Here is a 23,647-nt window from a genome sequence, read left to right as displayed (position 1 = left end):
ATCCAGGTAGGTGGCCCGACCACAGAAGTCAAACCCGCAAGCTCCAACCAACTGAACCACACAGGCCAGGGCAGTTACTGAGATTCTCAAAAAGCCTTATCAGCCAGGAAAGGGATCCTATTAGGCTCAGGCCCTGTTGTGCCTGGGGACAGACCGTGAATCTCTGACATCCGAGGAAAGCCTCTGGCCTTCTACCCGTTCCTCCTGCCTTGGGTCTGGGGTTCCCCTAAGTTAGGTGGGGCTCCTCACAGTTGCATTTCCAACTTTTTCCAACTTTGGAGGCCACCTTGGCCAAGGTGACCTCGCCTTCCTGAGAAGCCGTGCCTCCTCCTGCTCCCTCCTCCTTCCTTGGCAGCCGCCTCTCCCTCCTGCTTGGGTACTTGGCTCTCATTCCCCTGCCTCTGGCCCGATGCACATGGCTGGCTGCATGTGCAGTAAAGATATGACACCTTGTAATTAACAGTAATTGTAGCTGTGTTCATTCCCCCACACGGCTGCTTTCCCAGGCCCTCCTGTGTAATGCGCGTCCCAAAATAGCCCACCTCATGGGAGGGGCTCAGAGAAGTTCCCCAGGGCTGACTTTTTCCCTCTGTGGCAACTGGCGTCCTGTGGGCCTGTTATAAAACTTGGGGGTGGGGGGTGGCTCTCTCACACCTGTGTAAAACTTGTGCTTGCTGCCCCTATTCCCAGAGAGGATTCAAGAAGGAGAGGAAGCGGTTACATCGGGCACTGTGTCTGCTGGCCTGCTCCCCTGTCCTGGAGAAAGGAACACACAGAGCTTCGTCCAGACCGACTTACCTGAGGCTTTCATGTCTTCATTCAGCAGGGGTTTGTTGAGCACCTATTATGTACTGGGCAAGTGCCTGCACTCCCAGACCTTCCCGACTCGGGGACAGCAAAGTCCCTGCTTTGTTGTATCTGCGGCTTTGAAAACACAAAGGCTCCTCTCCACGACCACATTGCAGCCTCCCAGGCTTCCCCAGACACCCTGGCTCCCTGGTTTTTCTGTGCCTCCCCATCACTCATTCTTAGTCCCCTTTGTTCACCCCTTAAAAGTCGGTGTTCCGGTCCTAGGGGCAGCCACACAGAAAGGGGAGTTCCTGTAGCCGCACACCCTGCAGGTGGCTTGAACGCCCTTTACACCCTCGGGGCAGAGGGCTGCTGACAAGCACCTCCTCCTCCCACCTGCAGGCAGAGCCAGGAACTGAGGTGTGTCTGAAACATTTTTAGACACTTTTAAAACAGCTCTGACCCCAAACAAGGGACCTGAGCTGGGCTTATTTATCTACTTGGTGCCTGCTCATTCCTGTCTTTGGGGACCAGAACCTAAATGTCGCGGGGCCCAGGCCCGGAGCACACAGCCCACTCTGGGGCAAGGCCAGAGGAGCTCACGCCAGGAGACTTCAGCAGACATACAGTTGCTCTAGGCCACGGGTGGAACCAAGGAAGACTTTGTGAAGGAGCTGACATTCTCCTGCCCTCACAGGCTGGCCAGGGTGTGGACAGAGGTCGAGAGAAAGGAAGGGGCATTCTAAGATGGAGGGACCTGCATGAGCACAGTCACCTATGAGGGACAGTGCAGGGTAAGGTTCAGGGCGGAGAGCAGCCCATCTCCACCCCCTGCTCCCACTCCGGGAGGCAGCTGGAACCCAAGCCAAGGATGGCAGGGGAAAGGCTTCTAGCGGCGTGAGCACCTGACCTGGCGCGCTGATGTCTAAGTGCAGACAGCTGGAGGTGGCCAGACTGGCCAGAGGGAGGAGGGGTGGCTCCCGCTGCTGCTCACGCCCCTGCCTGGCCCGGACTTCTCCCTGCAAGAGCCCCCGCTTTGTTCTCTGTAGCTAGGCTGTAGTTAGGGGGTTGTTTCTGTGTTGTTTGTTCATTTATTTTGATTTTATTTTTAAAATTTTAAAAATTTATTCATTTCTAGAGCGGGGGAGGGAGGAAGAAAGAGAGGGAGAGAAACATCGCTGTGTGGGTGCCTCTTGCACGCCCCTTACTGGGGACCTGGCCTGCAACCCCATCACTGGGAATCGAACCAGTGACCTTTTGGTTTGCAGGCTGGCGCTCAATCCACTGAGTCACACTGGACAGGGCATGTTTGTTCATTTAATTTTAGAATCCACATATAAGTGAAATGACGAAGCATTTGTCTTTATCTTATTTCACTTAGCATAATACCTTCTAGGTTCATTCATTTGGCAAATAGCAAGATTTTATTCTTTTTTATGACTGAATAACATTCCATTATATATATGTACCACGTCTTCCTTATCCATTCATTTGTCAGTGAATACCTAGGTTGCTCCCATATCTCGGCTATTGCAAATAATGCTGCAACTGATGGTTGCCAGACAGGGGGCGGGTCAGGGGAATGGGTGGAAAAGGTGAAGGGATAAAGAACTACCAGTTGCCAGTTATAAAAACAGCCGTGGGCATGTAAAGCACAGCATAAAGACTATAGCCCATAATATTGTAATAACTATGTATGGTGCCCGGTAGATGCTAGACTTATGGGGGGGATCACTCTGTAACGTATGTACATGTGTAATCACTATGTTCTACACCTGAAATCAGTATACTATTTTATGTCAACTGTAACCAAGAAATAAATTTTAAAAAAGAATCATTCCTTTATTTGGCCAACACCCTGAACACTGCTCCTTGCTGGCCATCACTACGGACAGCCACCACCTGGAAGAGGGCGGGTGAGGCCCAGGGAGGGGACCTCTTCCAAGATTGATTTACTCTATCAGCAAGTTACCAGCTTGATAGATGCAGAGAGACTGACTTACCCTGAGCAGAGCTGAATATAAGACCATTTCAAAGGAGAGGAGGACTTTGCCGGAACGAGCCCCTGCGGGTGGGGCGGGCTCAGGTAAAGAAGGCTGTCTCTGCCATCTGGAAGGCACGGGGGGCGGGGTGGGGGGCTGCCCACCATTGCCGGGCCCTGACCACGCAGCTCCTATAATTTTGTTTGCCTCTCACGACAACGCAGAGCTATGGCTCTGGTTCTCTAGAGCAGCTCGGAGAGGTGGAGTGACTTGTCCAGGCTCACATGGTCCATGGCAGAGTCTAGACAGGGACCCCATGGGTGCAGGACTCCAGGACGAGGCTGGGAGGCTTCGGAGTGCCTCACAGCACGACCAGCAGTGGAAAGGCAGCGTACCCAGATACCCTGGTGGTTCTCATTCCTTATGCACAAGGTATGAATTCCTCCTTCTGCTCCCAATCAGGGGGGCACTTGGCTGTTGAGTGGGGGTGGGGAATGATAGCTGATATGACTCCAGCATCCTGAGTCACGCTTGGACACACCCTCTTTGCTCTGTGTGTGTGTGTGTGTGTGTGTGTGTGTGTGTGTGTGTGTGTGTGTGTGGCAGTAGGGAAGGACTGGGAGTGGCAGAGACTTTTATCTGGACCTTGGAGGCAGAGTCTGAGGAGGAAGGTAAAAGACAGACTAGCTACTGGGGGTGGGATGAGGTCCAGCCTCTCTTCTGGGGTCACTGGGGCCACGTGTGGCAGTGGGCATCAGGTGGTGGCGGTGCCGTGCCGCCAGCAGCACCAGCGGCTGCAGCTGAGGTCATTGGTGTGGTGAGGGGTGCCTCACAGACGGGGAGGGAGCAGCGGCCTACAGAACCTGCAGATTCCGGCACGCAGACATCAGGATGGCAGCCAGTGTTGGGAAGCTTCAGCAGGAGGAGTCTGGATTCTGGGAAGGTGAAGGCCTGCAGAAGACAGGGGAGGGGAGGAGCCGGTCCCGCACAGGGCCCAGCGTCTGGGCTTGGACAGGAATCTCCTTATAGGAGCCAGGGCAGAGGGTGGGGCCGGGTGTCAGAACAAAGATGACATCAGGCAGCAGACCCCAGAGGCTTGTGCAGAGCCCCGCACTGGAGGAGCCAGGGCTGGCCCCAGTGACCTGGGAACCAGTAGACTCTGTCTGATAGGACAACACACTTTAGCAAGCCAGGGACCCTAAGGTGACATGCCATTAAGGGGACTTCCTTAGGAAGTCTGGATCTAGAAAAGGACCCAGGGAGCTCCAGGGACTCATGAATGTTGATTCCAGAACCTACAGAAGGGAGAATCTCCGTAACTTTTATCTGTCCTAATGGAGACGCAGGCTTGCTAGTTTTTCTGTTTTATTTCAAAGACAAATAACCCAACCCATCCCTTTTCTGCACCTATCTTGAGTCATCCTTACCTAAGAGGAGTCTGAGGGTCATTTAGTCTGTGCTGGCTGCATACATCAGCGGTTTAGAGTAAGAAGAGACCCAGCCTCTCCTTCGTTTTGCTGGTAAGGAACAGAGGCCCAGAGGGCTGCAGAGACTTCCCTAAGGTCCAGTAGCCCAGAGAGAGTGAGGCAGAATCCAGGCTGCAGAACCCCTGGGCAGCACTCCCTTTCCCCTGAACCCCCCATCTTATCTGGACTTGCCATGGTAACCAACCCTCCTTCAGCAGTGGGTAGCAAAGGCTGCCTAGCAGTTACCTAGCAACTCCCAATAACCAGGTCAGAGCAGGGGGAGGGAGGCACCAGGCGCTGCCCCTCCTGGGGAATTCTGACCTGTTGAAATGGGATTGCCCACATCAGAATGTGTCCACAAATGACCCTGGGTAGAGCCATACCTGGAAGAACCTGCGCTGGGGAGACTCAGGACGGGATCAGTGAGTTGTTGGGACTTGACACGGATCCGGCCGGCTGTCCCCACAGCAGACACAGGGCCTCATTATGTGCCGTTCTGGCTTCTGTGAATGGCATGGACTCTGTCCCCACTGACGTGCTGGCTCCATCTGCATGTGGGAATCCAAAGAAGAGGGCTCGTGGGGGTGGGGGTGGTGTGTGTGTCCAAGTTGGTAGCTTAGAGCAACTCAGAGGGGAAAAGCTGGGGAGCTGTGTGCCCTTACACTGCCATCTCATTCCTTAACTATCTCAAGAAATGTTTATGGAGTGATCTTGTCCTTTAATATGTGAATCTTCTAATATTCCCTGTAGGTTGGCTTTTGACAGCCATTGCCCACCACCACCTTACCCCCACCGTTTCTTTCTTGTGGGCAAAAGTTTGCCCGGGTTCCCAGGTTCTGTCTCCTGTAGGGTTGCACCAATCGGTCTAAGTCAATCAGAGTGGTCTTATTCTCTTGGAAACGGTTGGCTTAGGAACAGCATGTGATCCCGTCATTGCCAATGGGATCTGAGGGAGTGGCTGTGGAAGGACGCCTGGGAAAGGTTTTTCTCAGTAATTAGAATTGTGAAGGAATGCCTCTCTTCTTCATTGGACACTGTCAGTCTGCACGTGACGTCTGGAACTGCAACGACCACTGAGACATCCCTGACACAGGGGAAGGTGGTGTTGAGCCATTGAATTCGGCAAGCTGGGGACTGCCCTCCTTCTGCGCTTCCTGCATGGGATAGCAGTAACCCTTGTGTAGGATGCTTCCGGTCAGGGTTCCATTTTCTTGCAGGCAAAAGCCTCCTGACTGATACTCCTGTCCTCATAGCTTCAAGTTCATTCACTTTATACTAGTCTGAGCAGGGCCCTCAGTAGGGGCCTGGCCAAGGCATGGTATTAAAAGTAAAGGACCCAAAAGAAACCCTCTTCCACAATAAATCAAAGATATGACTCCTTGGTCCTTTATATCCTGGGTTGGAACTGAAATAGGACCTGCAGCTGTGTGCACAGCTTCTTGCAGGTATGGATAGATTTCTTCTTAATGAGCCCAAAGGTTTCTCTTATATTCCTGGTGTTTAGCTTCCTTCCTTCCTTCCCGTGGTGTGCTGGAGCTGGTTCTTACCCATTCCCAAGAGCCAAGGGTGCACATCTCTTCCCCACTCTGCGTTCAGCAATGTCACGTTGGTAGCTTGAAATCAGCCATGGTGGGAGGGTGTTCTTTCTTTCTTTCTTTTTTTTTTTTGAATACACTTAATTTTTTTTAGAGCAGATTTAGGTTCACAGCAAAACTGAGCAGCTGATAGAGGCTTCCCTATACTCCCCGTCCTCCAACATGCACAATCCCCCACATTATCAACACTTCCCACTAGAGTGGTTCATTTGTTGCAAACTGATGAGCCTATATCAACACATTATTTTCGCCCAAAGTCCGTTGTTTACACCAGTGTTCTTCTCGGCGGTGTACATTCTATGGGTTTTGACAAATGTGTGATGACATGTAGCCACCCTGATGCTATCATAGAGAATAGTTTGGCTGCCCGAAAAGCCCTCTGTGTCCCCTACTCTTCTCCCCTCCCACCCTTGGCAACCTTTGATCTTTTTACTGTTTCTTTAGAGGTTTTTTTTTTTCCCCAGAAGGCCATATAGTTGGAATCACGCAGTGTGTAGCCTTTTTAGATTGGCTTCCTTCACCTCGTGGCTTGCATTTAAAGCTCCTCCATGTCTTTTCATGGCTCAATAGGTCATTTGGTTTTCGTACTGAATGATATTCCACTGTCTGGATGTCCCAGAGTTTATTTATCCACTCACTGACTGAAGGACTTCTTGGTCGCTTCCAAGTTTTGGCAGTCATGAATACAGCTGCGATGACCATTCACGTGCAGGTTTTGTGTGGACAGAAGTTTTCAGCTCCTTTGAGTAAATGCCAAGGAGCACAATTGCTGGATCCTATGTTGAGACTATGTTTGGTTTTGTGAGAAACGGCCAAACTGTCTTCCAAAGTGGCTGTACCATTTTGCACTTTACCAACGGTGAACGGGAGTTCCTGTTGCTCCACGTCCTCATCAGCATCTGGTGCTGTCTGTGTTTTGGATCTTGGATTTTCTAAGAGATGTGCAGTGGTATCCCATTGTTTTAATCTGCGTTTCCCAACAACACACGCTGGTGAACATCTTTTCACATGGCTACTTGCAATCTTACATCTTCAGAGGGTGTCTGTTCAAGTCTTTTGCCCATTTTAAAATCGGGTTGTTCATTTTCTTATTGTTGAGTTTGAAGAGTTCTTTGCATATTTTGGATAACAGTCTCTTATCAGATATGTCTCTCACAAATATTCTCTCATTCTGTGGCTTGGGTTCTCATTCTCTTGACATGTGGTAGGAATATTTACACCACAGACTTGGCAAACACAACAAATTAGGGCTTTCCATCAGAGAGCCAATTGTTAAACCTTTACCAGCACACCAGTGTATTCAGGCACCTACCATTTATTGGGTGAACTGTTTTCCTTGCCCTCAAAAATATTCAGTCCAGTGGAAGAGGCAGGTCAATGAATTCCTGACTCTGGTGCGGGGTCCTGAGTCTTGGGACAGACACAGAGCAAGGATGCTACAGGAGTGTAAAGGAGGGGCAGCTGTATCAGCCGTGAAATTGGGATGGCTTCCCAATGCAGAACTTGAGCCTTGAGCTAAGCATTTCAAAGTGAGTAGCAGTTGTCTGGATCCATACTGCCCACTAAGGTAGTCAGCCACTTGCCTCATAAGGCTATTAACTCCCACTAGCCACATTGCAAGCACTTGACAGGTGCCTGTGGCTAGAGGCTACACCATCAGACCAAGCAAATACATCTGAGACAGTCCTATTGGACGAAAAAGTGAGAGAAAGGTGTTCCAGGCAGAAGCAACAGAACGGGAAGGCACGGAGGTCTGAGAACATGACTCATTCCAGGGAGGGGTGGGCGCTGTGGCTGAACGAACACACAGCAGTCAGATCACAAAGTGTCTTCAGTGCGAACTCTGGAGTTCAGACTCTAGTGTGAAGCTCTGTGGAGTCCCTGAAGGCTTTCAAACAGAAGCTGATGTCATCTGCTTTGCATGTTAATAAGGTTCTCTGGCAGCCAGGCTGATTAGAGGGGGCCACCCGGATGGCAGGAAGAGCAATTCTGAGACTGTCCCTGGGAGAGGGGTGACAGGCGTTTGCAACGAGGCACTGACCTGCCTGCTGGATGCAGAGAGAGGGCAGGGCCTGGAGATGGGAAGGGCCCACTGGCTGGCTGTGTCTGGTGCCTGCGAGGTGCTTTGTAATTATTCGTTGATTTAATGAATTAGTTCTAGCTGAGCCCAGATTGTACAAATGGGTGCACATCCCCTGAGGCCCTAGGTGGTATCTAGTACACAATTGAATAGGTAGAGGGGCATTTCTTTTCAGCTGGAGGGGAAAAGGGAAATAGAGAGAGAGACAGACAAAGGAGATGTAAGGGAAGGTGACATCCCCTGTCCTGTTGATGGCTCCAGTGACAAGGGAACAAGCTATGGTCACGAAAGACTGTGAGGGACCTCTTTGGGACCCAGGGACAAGAGCTACTCAGAGTTGGGTGCAAGCCGTTCTCCACTCCACCCCTTCCCTAACCCCTTGCCACGTGGACTGTGGGGCAGCTTTGGTTCCCTGAAGGATCAGGCGAGCTCACCAGCAGACACATGCAATACACAGCATCAAGAAAGACATCAGCCAGGAATGTTCAAGGCAGCAAACGTGGCCAGAGTAGAAGACAGACATAAGCAGACGGATACTTAAACACACAAGAAACACCAGCCTCCCGCTCTTGGACTCTCAGAAGTAACTAGAGATTTTGAGGGCAGGTGGCTAAAAGCTACTGTAACTTGGGCTTCAATGTTAATATCACCTAGTTTGCACCTACGGGTCTATAACGAAGGGAGCGTCTGGGTTACAGAATGAATGATACAGGTGACATGAGGTGGGTTTCACTTCTTCACTCATTTATTGAGCCTCCATATGCCACGCACAGTGCTGGAAGCTGGGCGCACAGCAGTGGACAGAACCGAAGGGCCCTGCCCCCAGCGCGTACAGTCTAGTGGTGGTACACGTCAGTCCAGTACCACCGCCCGTGTGCTGTTCAGGAAAAGCACTGGCAACCATGAGATGGTCTAATGGGAAGGGTTCCTTTAGATCAGGGGTCAGAAAAGAACAATTTGAGAGAGTGACATTTAAACCAAGACCTAGAGATGCACAGAAGTTAGCCAGGTGAAGAACAGGGGGTGTGCATTCCAGGTAGAGGGAATAGAAGGTGTGAAGGACTTGGGCAAATCCTCGGCCATCTGCAGGCAGAGAAATGGCCAGTGGGGCAGGGGCATGAAAGCAAGGAGGGGAGAGGCACAGGAGTGGGCTAGAGAGGGAGGCACAGGCCAGACCTCACAGGGCCACGTTGGGACTTTGCATTTTAACTCAAGTGCGCTGGGCAGGGGAGTGATGTGATCAGATGCCTATTTTACAAAGATTGCTCTGGCATCTGTGTGGAGAAAGGAGTGGGAACAAGAGGGTGCGCAGGGAGAAAAGTGTGGAGGCTGATACAGTTGCCGAAGAGAGAGTGGTGCTGGCACGGCTGCGGTAATGGAGAGAAGTGAAGGAACTGGAGCAGGACTTAGAAGAATTGACACTATGTTTTCCTCACGCCCTTTCCTTGCTATAGAGAAGCTGAAGTGTTGAGTTTAGACAAGACGAACAGCAGATATTTTCACCATGCCAATCTGTCCCCTGCGCTGCCTGTTTTGCTCTGGGCTAGTGCAGGTCTGATGATGTCACACGGGCCGTTCCCCTGCCGCCTAGCAAGCCTGCACCTGATGGGAATCAACGTTGTGTATGAAGATTTCCTGAGAAAGCTTTCGCAACCTCTGCTCATGTTTGAAATAATTACTGTTAGGAAACCCCTGTTTGTACTTCACCTGAATGCCTCTCACCCTAAAATTTCCTGACTCTTGATGGAGATGACGATGCTAAAATAATAAGTCACCTGGGCAAATGTGATGTCATAACGACAGTTCTGAATCACGCCTGTCTCTCCCACAGCTAGAGCAACCCACTTGTTAGCAACAAAGAAGATGCCCCAGAAAAGGAAACCAATTTAATTTTTGCAGCTCGCTTCAAGTTCTTGGCCCTTGCTACTCAAAGTGTGGTCCTGGACCCAGCACCCTAACTTCAGAGATGGGTAGAAATGCAGAATTGAACCAGGACGTACATGTCAACACACTCCCCAGACAATTCACAGGCACGTTTATTTTGAGAAGCACCCTGGCCTTAGATCGCCCTAAGGCTATCTAAAAGTGGGTGGGCAGGGGCAGTGCCAGATCTTTGAAATGCAGCGAGCCTCAGCAAGCAGTGAGGGAAACGGAACTGGTCCAACAGGAACTGGATTTTCTCTGGAAGTTCCCTGCTCCCAAGTCACACAGGGCATTTCCGCCGAATTCAGAGACAACGTGCTGTTTCCTGGCCGTGCGCCTGGCGAGCAGCGCTGGGTGGACGAGCCCCTGGTGCTGAAATGCTGTCAGGTGGGCAGCACCGAGTGGGTGCCCCCCACCCCCCAGACAGCACCAGAGGCCAAGCAGAACCAGCTGCCCCTCTCCCAGCATGGAGAGTTTGGTCCTTGTCCTCTTAGCTTGGTCCCTAAGGGCCCTTGTTCTCTGGGCGTTCAGGGTGACATCTGCTTCCTTCTGTACTGAGCCACGTGATGAGCAGGCTGTTTTAGCACCTCAGTGAAAAATACTCCCACAATGGCTTCTGGTGGAATAGAAGGCCCAGTTCAGGGGTCCTGAAAGCCCTGCCCACACTGTGGTCAGCCTGGGCAGGACCGGGACCCTGCCCCCACCCGGGCAGGCACCAGGCATAGTCTGCACAACAGGGGTCCTTGTTTTGTTACTGCTTCCTTGAGAAGTGTTTCAAGGCGTGAAATCCAGGCCAGAACCAAATCAGTTCACTCTGTCCTCACTGGGGCTGAGCCTCCCACATAATCGGACAAATGGATCGAGTTGGTGGGCTGTTTGTTTAAAGCACATGGTTTAGATATGGTAAAATCAAACATTAATGTTGGCTTTCATTTACCGTACCATGTTCGCATTACCTAGCACCAAACCCCTGATTCGGTCTCCTTTGCCTTTGTTCTCTTGTCTTCATTCCTGTGGCGACTTTGCCCCCTACCTGCTGGTGTTCATTTCTCTGCTCCAGTTCCTTCTCCCCACCTGCCTCCGCCCCTCCTCCCGGAGCCTTGTCTGCCTGCTGACTCCAGCATCTTCCTCACCTGTCCCACTTAACCTCTTGCTCCCTTGCCTCCCTTTGTGCCTCTCACACTGCTCCTTCATCTTTTGAAATGTCTTCTGGCTGCTAGATGCTCCTCACTCCCCATGCCCCCTGCTTCTCTCAGGCTCTTTTCTCTCCCTTCCTGAGACCCACCACGGAGTCCCTTCTTTTCCTGTTTTTCTCTGAAGGTGACGTGGGGATCAGAGAATCACAGAATTCAGAGTCAGAGAGACACAGCCCATGTTACGCTGACAGTTACTTCTGAGTCGTGAACTCTTTCTTTTTCTTATATCACCTTTGATGATGGCTGCCCCTGTCCCTCCTTAGAGCAGGAAGGGCTGGGGAGGAAGGAACAGACCCCCACTCACCCCATAGGCCCTCTCACTAACACTTTTATCCCAACCTCTTCTTTCGTTTCTCGGAACACTCACACATACACACACACACACTCCTAGGTGTCCTCGGTGCAGATGTGTGCCCCCAGGCTCCCCTATGATACTGAGCTTCCTTCTCCAGTGTCCCTTGTTCCTAGCCAGGCTAGTCTGTGCTTCATGCCCTCAGATGAGTGCCAGGAAACACAGTTCTATTTTGAGGTTCTAAGAAGTGACGGGGGTACCATGTGGCTCTTCTCCCCAGGTGCAGCTCTCGGTTTGGGGGAAGGTACCAGCAGAGGTCCCATGGTCAGGGAAACAAGAAGCTCATCTGAAAGCCAGGTCCCACCCAGGGTCATGTTCAACCAATCAGTCAGGCAATCACTGGTCAGTGCTCTTGGGGAGGGGGCTTCTCTATGTGCCACTGGGCAAAGCATCTTCCAAATGCAGAAAACCGAGAAGGAAAGCAAGTAGAGCCCCAAAGAGACACCTTTGTAACCATAGAATAATGACTCTAACATCCGGCACTCTTGGCCAAGGCTTCTCCAGGCATTTTACAGGATCTAGGATGCTACTTTCTTAGACGCTGGGGACATGGAGGTTACAGCCAAGTAAGCCACTGGGAGACTTGTGAAAAAATCCCTCCATTTCCCAGTGCTTGGCTCCCCATGGTGCCCCTGTTCCTTCATGTCAGCCACGAGAAAGGGGACTGGCCAAAGAGCAAGTCTCTTGAAGGAGATGCAGGTCCCGGCCTTGCCCGTCCGTCCTCGGGATGCCCGTGCTCCGGTCCTGTCCTCGCACCCTGGCCTCTCCAGCCCAGACTTGTGTGGCTACACCCTAATTCTCCATACGGCAAGGCTTGCCCTTGGAGAACAGGAGCGAAGCTGCCCTGCAAACCCTCGAGGGGAGGAGGGCTTGCAGGTAAGCCGGAACATGCCCTGCCAAGTCCAACTCCACCCTGCTGTTCTGCAGCCAACGCTGGGGTGTGGACCTCTGCTGAGCTGCCCGGTGACAATTCCCAGGACCAGGAGGAAGTGGTGCCGTCTTTAGAACAGGAAGAATTTCAGTTCCATTTCACTGCCCCCACTCCCCCTCCCCACCACCTTCTGCACCCCGCTGAGGGGAGTAGAAAAACAAGTATGAATATAAGCCTCCACCTAAGTTACTTTCACATCAGCTAATTAACCAACTAAACTGCCAATAAATTACTGTTATAAAATGTGTGTATACATAGGCACATGTGTGTGTGGATATAGTTCCAGCTTTTCTTCCTTGCTTCCTCCCTTGCAGGCAGCTTCGGCCAAAGCCTCTGGCCCCTCCAGAAGGGATTCATCGGATCATGGGTGCCACGTAGTTGGCGGGGAAGAGGCCCAGTTTGTTGTGCAGGCGGCCAGTCCACCAGGACGGGTTGGAGCTATCCAGGACCTCAACCACCTCTCCAGAGCGGAACCCCAGCTCGTCCTCCTCGAGGGCCTCAAAGTCGTACAGCGCCCGGGCCCACCGCACTCGCTGTTGGGGGAAAACAGAGGGGTCCCACTGAACTGGGGGCTGGCCGGCTGGCCTTGGGACCAGCGCACGGAAGAGACTCTGCTAGCTCTGGCGTCCAGACAAAGTCCTCCGTCAGCAGCCTGCCCCGAAGGCTGCCGTGTGGCTCTCCAGAGACATCTCAAACCCCGCCGCCGCTGAAAGTGGATGCCGGCTGCACAGCCGAGCATGAAGTTATCAGAACTCCCCAGGGTCACTCTGGAGACTCAGGACTTGGGCTGACAGACATGGAACTCTCCAAGCCCCTCAAGAGAATCCTTGAGAACTACTCTCCCTCCATCGACAGGGTCCTTCCACTTTCTTCAAATGACAAGCAGAATGGCAGCGTGCCCACACTAACAGCCCTCAGGACCAGCACCCCCGGGTCAGACGGCGCTCAGCGACCTCTCCACCGGAAGCAGAGCCGAGAAGTACGAGAAGAACAGGGCAAGGCCGCCAGCCGAATGAGAACCAGACTGGATGGTGCCAGGCTGAGACCAGCCCCACCCTGGGATGCCCCCCGCCCCCCCCCCCCACCCCGTCACTCTCTGGGTTCCCACCACCTCTATTTCAGCTCTGTGGACTTTGACGTCTCTCCCGGAGGAACAACCGTTTCTCTAATTACCCATCTGGCCGCCACCATTGACCCAGAGCGGGAGAGTTCACGTACCCCAACCACTTGGAGCTGCACCGGGTCTGTGTGTCTGCGGTGCATGAGGGCCGCGTTCATCTCGCCGCCCAGGCCTATGCCACAGTGCCCGTCGTTTATGTCAAGGCTGCCTCCGCGGCGATCCTGGAGACAGATGCAGGAGAGGGCCTGTCACCACACTGCCAGAAGCATCCCTCCCAGTCTCCCCAGTGCCCTGCTCAGATGCCATAAACACAGCCAGTGTTCCAGAATACTTGCTGATGGTGACAATAAACGCTAGGTGATGGCAAGAGGAGGAAGTGTGACAAAGGGACCTTCGATTCTGAAGGCAAAGATGGCGGCAGGTCTCGTTTATTCAATCAAGAACAGTTTAGCAGGAACCAACCATGTATCTAGTATTGTACTAAGCACTGAGGCTATGCAGCTGGAAAGAGAAGGTCCCTTGTCTTCGTGGAGCATCAGTTCATAGGGGAAATTATGCACATTGAAGTGATAAGTGAACAGAGAGAAGAGTGTCTACGTCTGCCTGGGCAATCAGGGAAGACTTCAGAGAGGAAGTGATACTTGAACTCCAGCTTAAAGGATTGGCCAGGAGAGGGCATTTCAGGCAGAGGGGACAGTTATATAAAAGCCTCGAAGGCATGAAAGAAGATGCAATACCCTTCTGTCAATAGGGGTAGTAGAGGTGGCATTGCTGGAGGAGTGTTTGTGTGGGGCGCAGAGGGAGGCAGCAGGAGATGAGTCTGGGGAAACAGATATGAGAAGCTCACAAAGGACTCTGGGTGCCCTGCTAAGGAATTCAAGAACAATGTTATCTGGCTATATTGTCCATCTCAGTAAGCTGCCTAAAATCCCATCTGGAACAAGGCAGGGAGAGGGGTGGATAACTAACGAACTAAATAAATAAATAAGCAAGGCTCCATGGCAGGTGTTAATCCGCTTTTCTTGTAGATCTCTGACGGCCAGGTGGGTTAAGCGGCAGGAATAGATTTGAAATTGTGCTGATTGGAAAACCACTGAGTCCTTGGAGGGAGAAAGTGTGCGTGTGCGTGTTCAGGCAGGCAGCCGTTCGACTCGTGGCTTCTTTGCCAAGGCAGTCTCCCTAACCTGTTTCTGCCATGTGGGGGCCCCGGGATCTTCTTTCTGAGCTTAGTGAGACCTGATGAGGCTGGGCCAGGCCAGCAGCCCCAGGACCACAACAGAGCCCCAGCATTCATTTGTTCGGGTTGTTTCCAGCATTGTGGGGCATTTTCACACAGGAAGTGGCGGTGGGAACAAAGTGTCCTGAGCCTCCAGGGGAAGGGTGCCCTGCTCCATCCTTCCCAGGTACCTGATGAAAATGGTGATGTTGCGTGTACCGCTGCTGCTGCTGTGGTGGGGCTGGGGGGTACTGCGAGGGAGGGGGCGGTGGGTGATCCGACAGCTTCCGGTTCATCAAAGGCCGAATTTCTTCTCCCACCGCCCCACTGAGCTGTGGGCCTCCCTGGGCCCTCTGGTCCAGGCTGTTGCTCCGGCGACCCTGGGAGAGAACAAAGATGATTGGATCCATCCTCCTCCCACATCTCCTGGCCCCACCTCCCCACCCCCCTTCAGGCAGCTGTTCCCAGACTCTGTTCATGACAGCTCTGAGAAGCAGCTGACGGGAGGGGGCAGCTTAACGAGAACCCATGGTTCAGGCCCTCTGCGTTCTCAGATTCTCCCGCTTTGGGGATGTCAGGTCTCTGGGTCACAGACTGACACTTTCCACATGGTATCCGTTCGGTCCATTCCCAGGGGGCTTGCTGTTGTCTGTGTAATCAAGCTTAGACATCCTATTTTACTGACATAATGCCACCCCTCCTTCCCGCATGTTGCCACACCGCTGGACCCCATACCCTCCAGATAAGCCCTGCTATTGCCTTTGCATGATTTTGAACTGTCATTTAGAGCCTGGTGAAAGAGACCAAAACACAACACTCTTGCAGCACCATGGAAACCAGGCCTGCACTGGGCATGATGGGAGGAGCAAGGTCTTCTTCATGCTACAACCGCTTCAGGAGTCAGAGAGAGTTATTTTTATTTATCAACTTAGAGAGCCCTGGGCTTAGTTACTACATGCCAGGCACTGTTCTAAGCACTTTAGAGAGATGAACTCATTTAACCCAGTTTAAGGCAGTTTTATGTTGCCTTTCTTATCTCTGCATGTACATCCTAGTAATTAATACCTCTGTCCACTTCCTGCTTAAAATAATTGGTTAACCTTTGTATTTCTTTCTGAACTTCTGTGTGTACTTGACGGGAACGCCCTTTTCTCCTTTGATTGTAACTGCTCAGGCTTAAAATCAGACAATAACTAGAAAGGGATGGTTTTCTTCATTTCCCCAAAGCATGTGTTGCTTTGAAAGTCTCAATGCCTTTTCAAAAAAACCCGGCCCTGGGATTTCAACTGTTCCAGTCAGTGCTCCTTCCGATACCTGTCTTCCTATACCATGTTATTTCCTTTGAAAAATATTTTACATATTTTGTGTGTATGCATGTGTGTGTGTGTGTGTGTTTACTTATGGAAGGCAAGTTAGTATTTCCTCCGAGCCTATTGTGGACCAGACCCTGCGGCAAGTGCTGTAACTATATTTTCTCATTTGACTGTCACAGCAGCCCAGGGATGGAGGTATTACATTCTCTCCATCCTGCAGATGGGAAAACTGATACTCAGAAAGGTTTTCTTCCCTGGGCTAGGTGATGAGGATAGCCGGCCATAAAATCAGGATGTAAAGCCAGGTCTGTCCCATGCATTTTCTAGGAAAATAATACTCTGTATTCCAAATTGTTCCAAGAGCAAGAATTCCAGGGATAGTTTTCTCCTAATGCCTGCTCCCCGCCCCAAATCCTGCCATAAAGCTCTAGCGAGGCCACAAACTGTGACATGGTCATGTCAGTGACAAAAGAATGGCACCCACAATCAGGGCTCCTGTGCACTGAGCGCTTTTGGTGCGACCGGGATGATGTGCGAGAAGGGGACAGGTCACTTCCAACCTTCAGCCATCCTACGAGGTAGATGTCACTATCACCCCAATGTTATGGAAGAGGAAATGGAGGATCGGAGAACTTTCCAAAGTCACACAGCCAGGCAGTGTTAAGCTATGATCGAGGCTGAGATCTGACTGCAGAGTTAGTCTACCTTTCCGAAGCCTCAGAGCACCTGCCTATCAAATGTGCCGTGGTTCCTGGAAGGCTGCAGCTGCCTAGTTTAGTCTCTAGACCGGGCAGGCTGGGCCCAGAAGCATACCGGGTCCTCTCGCGCTCTGTCCCTCAGGAAGATCTGCTTCTGTTTGGAGATGGAAGTTGTCCTGTAGTAGTCCACCAGCTTATTTAGGGATGGAAACTTCTCTGTCCATAGGAAGTAATTACCCTTGTTGTCTCTCATGACCTTGAAGTGCTGAACATCATCCTCGTGCCTAGAGATGAGGACAAATCCAAACTGTGTTACATGGTGGCAATGTCCCTGCCCTCAGGGTTGATTGCATCCAGCAAGGGGAGATCCTCAGGGCAGGACAGGAGAAGTGGGTGGCTCACTTATTACTGGGCTCTAGGGGCAGATCTGGGACAGGTCCGCTCAGGACACAGGCTGCGCTAGAGCAGAAGTAACTTGTCTTCTGACACTGGAGCCGATCTTTTATAAGAAATGTTCCAAGAGCTTTAAAGACTCTGAGGTCAAGGACCTTTTAACAATGTACCATAGCTAAGGGCTCTGCCAAGACTCAGGGGGAGGGGCTTCCAAGCGCTTGTTATCTTTCTGTTATCAGAAACACTTTAAACCAGCTCCTTCAAGCCCATAGACTAGTTCTGGACAGTAAGGCACTACCTCGAGAAATCCGTCACGCTTTGCTCTCTATGTAGATCTCTTGGTCTTGATTTATGTTTTGTGTAAATAAGGTTGCAAAGCATTTGGAGCTTTTGAGGAAAGAAGTATTATATAGAAGTGTAGAGTTTTAATTGGAAAGGACTTTGGAGATTGTTTATCCCTATGTCTACATGTTACAGCTGAGGAAACAGAGACGGAGGGCCTTGGTCAAGGGCACCACGGGTGAATGGCAGAGCTGAGGCAAGAACCCTGGGTCTCTGATTCCAGCCTGCCACACCGTGTACACACGCTGACTTCTTTTAGATGGGCATCCTTCGACACCAGCTGGTCTCACAAGTGGTTGGGCATATTGGTAGTGGGGGTGCAGACGTGGGATTTTACTCACTGGGAAAGGGGGCCCTGGGCCTTTATTAATATCTCCAAGCCATTGTCTTTAGGATATCAAGTTTATTTGTGAAATGGACATAAATTTATATCTAAAAATTAACTGACGTTAATCGTACCAATTGCCTGACCCAAAAAGTCAAGACTTTAAAGGGTGTTGGAGAGGAAAGATACCTAAAGGAGGTTTCTTAGCGGTGTATTGAGCGGTCTGTGTTCAGAGGGGACAGGAATTCTGATCGTCAGCCTCATTTGTGTGCTGGGCTCCGCTCAAGGCCAGGTGAACCATGCGGTGACCCTGCCGTGCTGCTCGGGGGTAGTGCCAGCACTCTGCAGTCACCGCGTGGCCTTCGCCTTGGTTTTGGCCGTTAACAGATGTTTTCTTCACTCGAACGCCACATGGCTTGACTCACAGCCATTACCCCTCACATTTGGGTGAGGAGGAGGAAATATCCTTGTGGTATAATTATTCATCCACCCCCTCTGGCTGAAGAACACAGAGTGAGAAGCATTAACCCTTTCACCCCCGTGAGCTGAGAGGGTGGATGCCAGGGTTGCGTTTGGTCACCGGCGCGATGGAAAGAGAGCGCTCTGAGAGGCGCGGAGAAAAGGCTACAACCCAGCGCCCCAGACACTGAAGTCCAGTGTTTCAGACCCTATCACATGCTAAGTGATGAAACCACAATTAGTTTCTAATTATCTGTGCTCGTGATAGAAAGCAGATGTACAAATAAATGAATTAAAATGACTCACTCTGGAATACATTATACTACATTTCTGCAGAATTTGTGGTAATGATTATGGTAATAATCACTGTACAAGAAGCTGCATTGCCTCAGTAGCAGGGGAAGACTCTGGCAGAAGTCAAGGCTGACCGTTTTGTAGAGTTTACTTTAATCAAGGAAATATAAACCGTGGTTTGTGGCTGAAGAAACCAGAGTCAACTTCATGCAAACCAAAGGCACCAAGAGATGCCCTTCTGTCTAACAATTTACTCGGTCCATTCTATAATCAGGGCGCTCAAGAAATAGGTTTGACTTGTAAGATTTATTAAGTTTAAAACTTCATTAATGAAGGCCTGACAAGCTTAGAGGTTGTGACGCATCAATATTGGCCTGACCTAAAACATACCATCACCCAAGCTGAGGACGAGAAAGGACAGTGAAGAGTTTGAGTGAGACTGCAAGGGCACCGTGCACAAGTCCAAGCTATTTGCGAGCACTTTAGGGGCACCTGCGCATACAAGTGTTTGACCCATTATTCATAAGTCCCTGCTATCTATTCCTTAAAATATCCATTCTTTCTAAATAATCAAGTGACCTCAGTTTATCACCTGAGACCAGATTTATGTGCTTAAAGCACCCAGGCTACATGCCTTCCAAAATATGCTGAGTAGCCCAGACCAGCATTTCCGGGCAACTGCCTTGGCCACCACCCTCCTTCACTGCCATCGGCTTTCATTCCTGCATTTTCCCATGTGGTCACCACATCTGAAATGTGACTGGCAGCCCCTGACATGCTGACCACACGCAGTGTGTTCAGACTTGGGGCTTCGGAGTGAGGGGCTGTGTCATGTGTGTGCCTGGACTGAGTCACTTCCTGCACATCAGAGAGATTTTGCTCTTAGGCTCCACCTCCGCCTCCACTCAGCTCCGCAGCCCTCAGTTGTGGGTGTCTGCCCTTCTTGCACGGTTGTCACAGCTCCACGTGTACCCTCCAGCAATGACCTGGGGCTTTAGTTTCTCTCTGACCCTGCTTCAGGCATCCATCAGTGGTGACAGGCTACACTGTAGATGAGTGTGGACAGTTCTTTCCGACCTCTTTCCACAAACTCTCATCGAGCACCTAGTGGGTACAAGGCACTGTTAAAGGTATAGAGGTGAAGCAGATAAAAATCCTGTCTTTCCAGAAGCACCTGGGCTAGAGCCGGGGGGGCAGCGCAGGTAAGTGTACACACAATTTTGGCCACAAACCAACCGATGTGCTAAGGAATTACATGCACGTGTTATGGGAAGGAAATGAATAGTATCACAGTTGGGAAGATGCCTGGGCCCTGTGGCCACCGTGCTCCTGAGCAATAGGTCATGTGCAAGGTGCCACCTCATGGCTTTGGCAGTCTGGGTCAGGGAGGTGTCGGGAATGGCCAGTACCTGACAGAAATGGAGAAGTCCCCCGGGGAGCTCTGGCTGGCCCGAATGATGAAGAAACCAACCTCCTTGCCCATGAGTAAGTTCTCTGCCTGGTGTCGCGAGAGGCCTTCGTGAAACCATCTATTGGGTGAGAAAAAACCGGAGGGTCTTGGTGAGATGCCAGAGTGACAGGAGGTGGAAGTAGGGGTGAGATGACCCAAAGGGAGACGCTGGGGTCTCTGCTCAGCAGGGAGCAGAGGAAACCGCTGCAGGCGGTTTTCAGGCGCTGCCAGTGCGATGCTCCCTCTGTGCGCCTGGGGAAGCCTCTGCAGCCCAGAAAGCGTAATCAGGGAAATGTGCCACCGCACCGAATGGGGCAGGGTGGGAGTCACTCCCTGCAGGAAGCAGCCTCCTGCTGGCAGCTGTGCGAGGGATGTTGCTAGGAAAGAACTGCAGGGACATCCAATGTGACAGGGGGACAGGGATCCCTTTAGTCCCTGGGGGCGGGCAGCGACCTGGCAGAGCTGGGAAGGGCCTTGGGCACTGGATCCCTGGCTAAGACCTCAGTGGCAGGGACTGAAGGGAGAGTTCCAACCCAGGGCCCTGTGCTCTTGCTCAGGGCATGGGGCAGAGGCTGTGAGGCACCGGGGGAGCATCAGTGCGGGAACCACGCCTACACAGTGGGCTCCTGGGCCTCCTCAAAAATCCAGGCTGGAATGAATCTTTCCTGTGGAAGAGAAAAGACTGAGGAGAAACTGCTCTCTCAGGGGTGTGGTGAGGGTAGCAGCCTCCGGAAGTGTTGCCACAGGTAGCCTGTGGCGTGTGGCATCTGAAAAAGGCCGGGTGTATTGTCGCCGCAAGCGTATTGCCATCGACATTGCCACCCCATAACTAATTGGCTGTAAGGCAATTTGACATAAAAAAAAGTTGAAATCATGAGAAATAAAAACAGAAAATTAACAAGGCTTTATTTGAATATGTTTAAAGTGAATGTAGCAGTACTGCGCAGATAGCTGATTTTAGCGTGTGGGTCATACCTAAGCCCTTGCCTCCGTTCTGGGGGACATGTGGGTTCAGCTCTGCACTCTCAGAGAGGGCCCCGCCTCGCCTCCCAGTCAGCGTGCTTCAAAGTGAGAACAATCTTTATCCTCCGGGAGAAGCGCCATTTCAATGCCACCACCGCATTTACTCTGGCTGTGCAGACCATTAAGGGGCTGGCGAAGGTTTACAGATAATACGGATCACAGATAATGCCACTGCAAGCCCTTGTCGATAGGAAAGAACGAAACCAAACTGACAACTAGCTTGAATGGATTATGTCTGTGGAAGGCAATTGATTGATTTATCAACGGAGAAATAAAACCAACTAACCAAACAAAAAAATCAAAATCAAACTGGCAACCAGTTATTTTCTTTTTTATGGCAGTAGATTCATCAATAAAGAAATGAAACTAAACCAGAGGGAAAATCCAACTGTCAATTGTCAACCAGTTATTTATCTTAAAAAAAACAACAACAACAAACTTGTGTTTAGCCAACCCATCATACCGGGAAAATGCTTGCAGCACAAATGCTTGCAGCAAAAATATCTATGGCAAAGAGGCAAAGACTCTACTAGAAAGTACCTAGAATGGAAAAGGGCCAAGCACTTCCACAGGGCCAGGCAAACAGTGGCTACAGCCTCAGGGCAGGAGGCCAGAAATTTCTCTCAACCACAGGAAAGCAAAACAAGTGTTTGCGGTCACTCAGGGCCAAAGGTGGGACTGGGTCCCCTTGCCCCAAGGTGGCCGTCCTGATTGCAGCCACTGGAAGGCTAGTGTGTGTGCCCCTTTAAGGTGAACGTCCAACAGGAATTGCCTGGATTCCTTTGTGAGCAATTCCTGTGTTCTCTGGAATCTGGGAATCTGAACAGACGGGGGTGGCAGGAGGGCTACCCGTATTCCAGACCAAGGACTGCCGGGGAAGGCTGGTTGGGCTCTGAGGGGCTGGAAGCCGAGGGTTTCTGGTGATCACTTGCTTGGAGATCCTGCCAGTGTATGTGCCATACAACCCTACGGGGGTCTGCGTAGGAAACCTAATGGGGATGGGACAAAGAATGGGACACATTCCACAGCAGCAATACCTCAAAGGAACTGTGTTAGAAGAGGCAGCAAGCAGTGATGGGATTGTTCAGAAAACACACATTTGTCTCCCAAATGGAATTTGATAAGTGACTTTTTTCAGGACTTGCCCAGCTGTCCACACATGACATATGAAGTGAGTGGCTAGGATTTCAATATTACATATCATTGCAAAGATATTCATTCATTCATTTAACAGCTTTTATTAAGCAAGAAGTGCTGGGCCCTATTCCGGGCACTAGGATAAGTGGTGAGCAGAACAGACAAGAAAAAGACCCCTGCCCTCCTGGAGCTTACATTCTCATGCGGGGCACACAGTAAACAGCGGAAGAGTTACAATACATTGTATGTCAGATGATGGTAAGAGCTGTGGGGACAATGAAAACCAAGAGGAGGGATGGGGAGTGGGGGAGGGACTTAAAATACCTTGATAGGGAGGAAGGAGATTAGGAAGATGAGGAGAAGAGCAGCCAGGAGGGTGTCCCGGAGCCAAATGAACACAGCGTTTCAATGGAAAGGAAAGGTCCCCACACTAAATTGTGCTGAAAGGATGGTTGAGAGCGGACCAGGGTCCAGTAGTTCACTGTGACCTTGACAGAAAGGTTTGCAGGGGTCTGAGGATTCTAGAGGGAGTGGGAGGAGAGGAGCTAGAGATAAGAAGTATAAACAATTCCTTTGAAGAAGTGCAGTGGTAGCTGGAGGAGGATTTGGGGTCTGGAGTTTTTTGTTTGCTTTTGGTTTTGGTTTCTGGTGGATGGGAGACATTGCAGCATTTTTGTTTGCCAACAGGAATGACTGAGCAGAGAGGGAAAGAAAGTTGATGTGGGGGAGAGAGGGTAGAATTTTTGCTAGAAGCACAGCCCGTTGCAGGAGGTGGGTGGATGCCGTGAGTCAGGTTGGGGGTGGGGGAGAGGGGCCTTTCTGGTCACTCCCACTGTCCCAGTGAACCTGGAAGCAAGGCCATGGGCTGAGAGTGTGGTGGGGGAGGGCGTACAGGTTTGAGGAGTAGGGGAGGTATGATTTCATCAGCACCAAAGGCCCAGTGGAGGTTAGTGTTTCAGTGGTCAGCGCTGGTTCACGGTGATACTGCTGCACTTCCCCACACTCACCAACACCACTTAGGTTTTCTAGCAAACTTTTGCTCTTTGGGCTAGTCCCTGACTCTTAGACAAGACTAGATTTCTATCTAACCCTTGTGGTCAATTCTTGAGACAACGAGATTCAATCTCAAATTTTCATTTCCTCTTTATGAAGGGAATTTCCCTCTTTCTCCCACTGACTTCTCTCTTTGGTGCAAGCATGGTTTAAGGACGGTAGAGAGTGTCCACGTGTCTGATCAGGGCCCAGAGCTGTTTGAGATCCCTGGTTAGAACGGAAGCCAGGTTGGGAGGTAAGTGCTTTGAAGTAGCAGCTCTTGAAGTGGGGTGGCCAACAGCTCTCCCACTGCAGTTCTTGGAAACCCTGTGATTACAATTATAGATGATTTCAGTTTATAAAGTTGAAATAGGCATATGAACACATGGTATAAAATTCAAAAGAGAGTGCAGTGAAATGAAAATCTCTCCCACCCCTGGCCTTCAGCTGTGTGTTTTCCTCTCCAGAGGCAACCATTTTTGACAGTGTCTTGGGTGTGCCTGGATAATTTTAGTGGCCGAAGAGGTAAGG

At 51.0% G+C, this 23,647-nt stretch overlaps 1 protein-coding gene across 2 annotated transcripts in view; it reads right to left on the bottom strand.

Moving 5' to 3' along the window:
* Nucleotides 1–8,650: 8,650 nt before the first annotated feature.
* The window catches only part of GRAP2 (GRB2 related adaptor protein 2), a 63,405-nt gene continuing 48,408 nt past the window's right edge, over nt 8,651–23,647 (bottom strand). For both annotated transcript variants that reach the window (XM_024579537.4, XM_045187164.3), the window contains exons 4-8: nt 19,884–20,003; nt 16,777–16,945; nt 14,842–15,030; nt 13,533–13,655; nt 8,651–12,847 (exon numbers count right to left, since the gene is read on the bottom strand). In XM_024579537.4, the coding sequence (XP_024435305.1) occupies nt 12,668–12,847; nt 13,533–13,655; nt 14,842–15,030; nt 16,777–16,945; nt 19,884–20,003 (781 nt within the window). In that variant the 3' untranslated portion in view covers nt 8,651–12,667. The remainder of the gene's footprint in view (nt 12,848–13,532; nt 13,656–14,841; nt 15,031–16,776; nt 16,946–19,883; nt 20,004–23,647) is intronic.

Source organism: Desmodus rotundus, chromosome 3, assembly GCF_022682495.2.
Source record: "Desmodus rotundus isolate HL8 chromosome 3, HLdesRot8A.1, whole genome shotgun sequence".
Taxonomy (NCBI): domain Eukaryota; kingdom Metazoa; phylum Chordata; class Mammalia; order Chiroptera; family Phyllostomidae; genus Desmodus; species Desmodus rotundus.
This window is presented reverse-complemented; position numbering and strand designations above follow the sequence as displayed.